Here is a 4479-nt window from a genome sequence, read left to right as displayed (position 1 = left end):
AAATTACATTCTCTAGAATTAACTTTCACCACCAATTTATTTCCTGTCGTCAAAAGGGTCGTTGTTGAATGTTGTGTTGGGAGGTGAAATATTTATATAACCTCAATGTCCCTGGTTGGCTCATATTAAGGATCAATTTTCCATTTTAGCTTGTAATTTGGGGGCTTCTGCAAAAACTTGACAGGAAATTAATTAACAATATGAGTATGAAACTATTTGAATTTTTTTTTTGGTGTATAAGGATCAAGTTGAAAGTCAACATCATGTCAAGTGACAAAATTTTAGTTTGATAAGCTATCCAAATACGTATTAGAGTCACATCATAATCTATTAGCCACAAAATTAAAGATGAATTCGTAGGATTATAGTAGTAGTCCATGACGGGACTCATTTAATTTTTCCTCTTATATATATATATATACACACACAAAACCAAAAGTTTCTTTTTTCTGTATGAATATTAAATTAAAATAAACATCAATTATAATGATTGGAATTTTAATTTAACCTTCAATAGTTGTTATTATGAGGAGAATAAGAATCTACACAGACAACGATATATAAGAAAATGAAAAGGGGTCTGCACATATAACAGTAATCACAAAAAAATGATTGATTAGTTGAAACAGGGAAGGAAGATGAACTGGATCCAGATTTTGCGTGCAAAAGGGCATATAGTTGCTTGTTGGTTGATGGAAAGCAAAACTAAACCACTAAAACTTCATTGGACTTTGTTACAGCGAGCTGTGATATCGACCAATATTAAACTTGTGCCTACGTACGTGATTGCCAACCAGCACGGAACAGTGAATAGGATCACTTCTTTATCAAGGTATCGACTCATATCTGATACATTTTTTGCTTCTTAGGTTCATATATTTTCACTCATATGTCCCCCACATGCTTCTTTCTTTCTCTAAAAACAGTTCTTTTTGTTTCTTAAAATCTTACAGGGATCTGGTAATAGTCTAATGAACCAGGTAAGAAACATTTAGTAACACACTAACTTTCCTACAACTTTGCATGTAACGTATACATTATACCGCAAAACTTGCGTCTTAAATTTGTACGAAATTGCGATCTCACGTGTGTATGAATTTGTAATCTAAAATCTTTATCCACCCTTTGTTTGAACCTTAGTATACATTTTGGGATCGCATTTTATGAAAATTATACAAACTTTACATTACATTGATGTGGGCACATATCTCGAGTTCTGTTATTTAAACTATTAAAAATTAACAACATACATGACATTGTATATTATTATTTTCATGTTTTATATATTTTATTTTCTATGTAAAATATTTTTGAAAATGTACCCTAATTACAAAAAGAAATACCTACAAGAATCTTTAATCAGTGATACGAACGACATTACTGATACATATTCCATGTAAATTGTTAGATGACATGTTATTCATGCGATAACTCTTTCTGGGATAAACGCTCATTTTTTTAAAAATTAATGATGAATTAAAAGAGATTAACTTAACCAAAAAAAACTAGAATAAAAAATTAATTGTATTTTAGATTTTAAAAAATTAATTTAGTGACCAAATTTTTTAATATACTCTTACGAAAATGTCATAATTTGTAAGGAAAAAAAATTAATGATTACTACTTTTCTTGTTAAATGATTTTACTTTTTTATGGGATCTATTTTTAGTAATACATTAAATTCATTTCTAAAATTCTAGTACTAATTATTTAATCAAATTAAAATATTAACAGTTATTTTCAGTTTTTATTTTTTATAATTTTATCAATTCAAGTGATCATTATTTGATAATGGGTTAAAATGATTATTATTTAGTATAATTTCAAAACATGAAAATATTTATAATTTTAAAACTAAATTGATCAGTATTTAGAACTATAAAATTTAATTTGCCATATTGATTTTTACTATAAAAGACGGATTTGTTATTGTTACATGATAAAAAAATATTTCATTCAAAATTATAACAACCTTAGGATTTACAGCCTTAGCTTACAGATAATTTGGCTATAATAATAATAATAATAATAATGAAAAGAGAGTGTAATGTCCAACCCACCGAACCTAACAAATTGAATCCGAATAATATTAACAATGAAAACAGTAATAAAGTGAAAGACAGACACACACATGATTTAGATCATGCACTGACACGAACACGTCAGAAACCTGTGAGACAAGAAAGGGGGCAGAGGCAAATTGCAACCCACACCCACTTGGACAAGTTGGTAATTTCATCCGCCATGAAAGAAAAAAGAAAAAAAAGAAAGAAAAAAAAGTTTGAGACGCGTCTCTATGAGGCCCATATTCCATTGCCAATTTGCCATGACATTTCATTACCGACCTCACAACCTTCAAATCCCTCATTCCTCTCTCTCTTTTGCTCTCTCTCAATCTCTCAATCTCTCTCTCACACACACAACACAACAATAACCATAACAACACCAAACACAACCACACCCCTTTCTAACCGTTTTCATGGCTCAGAAAACAGAGAAAGAAGAAACCGAATTCAAAGTTCCTGAAACCATTACGCTCTGCGTGAACAACTGCGGCGTTATCGGTAACCCTGCCACCAACAACATGTGCCAGAAGTGCTTCACCGCCTCCACCGCCACCACCTCTACCGCCGGAATCTCGCCGCCGTCGTCCAGATCCGGCGTTTCTTCCCGCTGTTCCAAGAGATCCTTCCCGGAAGAGCCCTCGCTGCCCGCCGATCCTCCGTCCTCCGACCAATCCGCCCCGTCCGAGGCCAAGCGCGTCGTCAACCGCTGCTCCGGTTGCCGGCGGAAGGTCGGACTCACGGGATTTCGCTGCCGGTGCGGCGAACTCTTCTGCGCCGAGCACCGGTACTCCGACCGCCACGACTGCAGCTACGACTACAAAGCCGCAGGAAGAGAAGCCATAGCCAGAGAGAATCCGGTGATCAGAGCCGCGAAGATCGTCAAGGTCTGAAATCTCCGAATCCGAAGAAAAAGAAGAAAAATCCGAAACGGAATCTCACGCCGACGAATTTGACCCGTTTGTTCGCGATCGGGTTCGGGTCACGTGTTTCAACTTTTTTTTCAATTATATATATAGAGAAGAAGAAAAAAAAAGTTAGTTTAAGAGAGAGCGTGTGTGAGGTTTAGAGAGAGAAATTTGTTACCGAAAAGATGAAGAAGAATCTGAATTCCTTTGTGTTCGATCAAGCTTTGATCGTTTCATTTTTTATTTCTCTTCTAATTTTTATGTTTTTCTTTTTTGGTTTGAACTTGAAATGATAAATTATTGTGATGATTTACCATAATTTCGGATCTGATTTTCGTTTTTTATTTACACTATTCGAATTCAAGAGTTTAATTACGCAGAACTAAAACATCTTATTCTGGTGCGTTGATTTTTATTTGAAGTTTTTTGGTTTTTGTTATTTGTTTGGTGATGATGATGATTTTGTCAGAGATGGGACAAGGCGCCGTAGGGGCCTGGTAAAGTAATTTGATGGTGTTTTGGGGGTATTATGGTCATTTCGGTGCACTTTGAAAATGGAATTTTCGGTAACAGCGATGATTGAAAGTTGGGTGGGGCCCACGTGATTTGACATGTGACGATATATTGGGTTACGATATGTTGAGTTCGTGCGCGAAATATCGCGGTTTTTTCCGTTTTTGACAGTGACTGGTGCCTTTTGTGACCCAATAGTGTGTCGCCAGGTGTTTCCTGCATAAAGGTCTATGACGTATGATATGCCAGTGGGAGCATTTTGTTCTTAAATAAATATAAACGAATTTTTATTTTATTTTAATTTTTTTTCTTGCAGCAGCAAGGACATTGTATATTGCGGATAAGGAAGCGGAACAAATTGCCCATTGCGTTCTGATTTGCTTTTCTTTTCAAGGATTGTTCTGGTACTCATGAATAAGGTGGGAAGATGACTTGTATAAAAAGGGTTATCTAAGCATTTGTCAAATATTTATTTTATAATAAATGATTAATTAAAGTGTTTCCTTTCCTTAAAATTATTGAGTAATGCTATTTTTAAGAATTTTTTTTATCGCAATACTTACATTAAGAAGAGAAACGAAGGAGAGAGAAGAAACAAAATGTAAGATAAAATTGGTCGAAGTGATGAAGAAATAAAAAACGTGAAAAAATATTGTGAAAATATCATTTAAATCCATTTTATGTTGTGATAAGAAATATTAGAGTTAAACGTTTAAAAACAATTTCTCTCAATGAATCGAAATTACAAATTCTTTTAGTTATTTGTTAAATGAAAACTAATGAAAATTTCACCAACCTTTGCAGGAATCATTATCAAAAGGATAGGGGGTCTTCTGATCAGCCATTCATGTTGGTAAGATGATTAATGAAAAGTATATCAAAGCGTTTGTTAAATATTTAATTGCTACATAAATAATTTCATTTTAATTAATGAGTAATCAATTTAAATAGTATATGTTTTATGTTAAATTTTGAGTTTGAATTTTATATATAAA

General features: G+C 33.3%; 1 protein-coding gene across 1 annotated transcript; it reads left to right on the top strand.

The window, feature by feature from the left end:
- The first annotated feature begins 2332 nt into the window (after positions 1-2332).
- LOC113855301 (zinc finger A20 and AN1 domain-containing stress-associated protein 5) lies at positions 2333-3087 on the top strand. The gene has a single exon (XM_027486886.1). The coding sequence runs from the start codon at positions 2480-2482 to the stop codon at positions 2954-2956; it is 477 nt and encodes a 158-aa protein (XP_027342687.1). The 5' UTR covers positions 2333-2479; the 3' UTR covers positions 2957-3087.
- The last annotated feature ends 1392 nt before the right edge of the window (positions 3088-4479 follow it).

This window comes from Abrus precatorius, unplaced genomic scaffold (assembly GCF_003935025.1).
Source record: "Abrus precatorius isolate BTA unplaced genomic scaffold, Abrus_2018 Scaffold11, whole genome shotgun sequence".
In the NCBI taxonomy this organism is placed as follows: Eukaryota; Viridiplantae; Streptophyta; class Magnoliopsida; order Fabales; family Fabaceae; genus Abrus; species Abrus precatorius.
The sequence above is the reverse complement of the archived record's forward strand: the minus strand, read 5'-3'. Positions and strand labels throughout refer to the sequence as shown.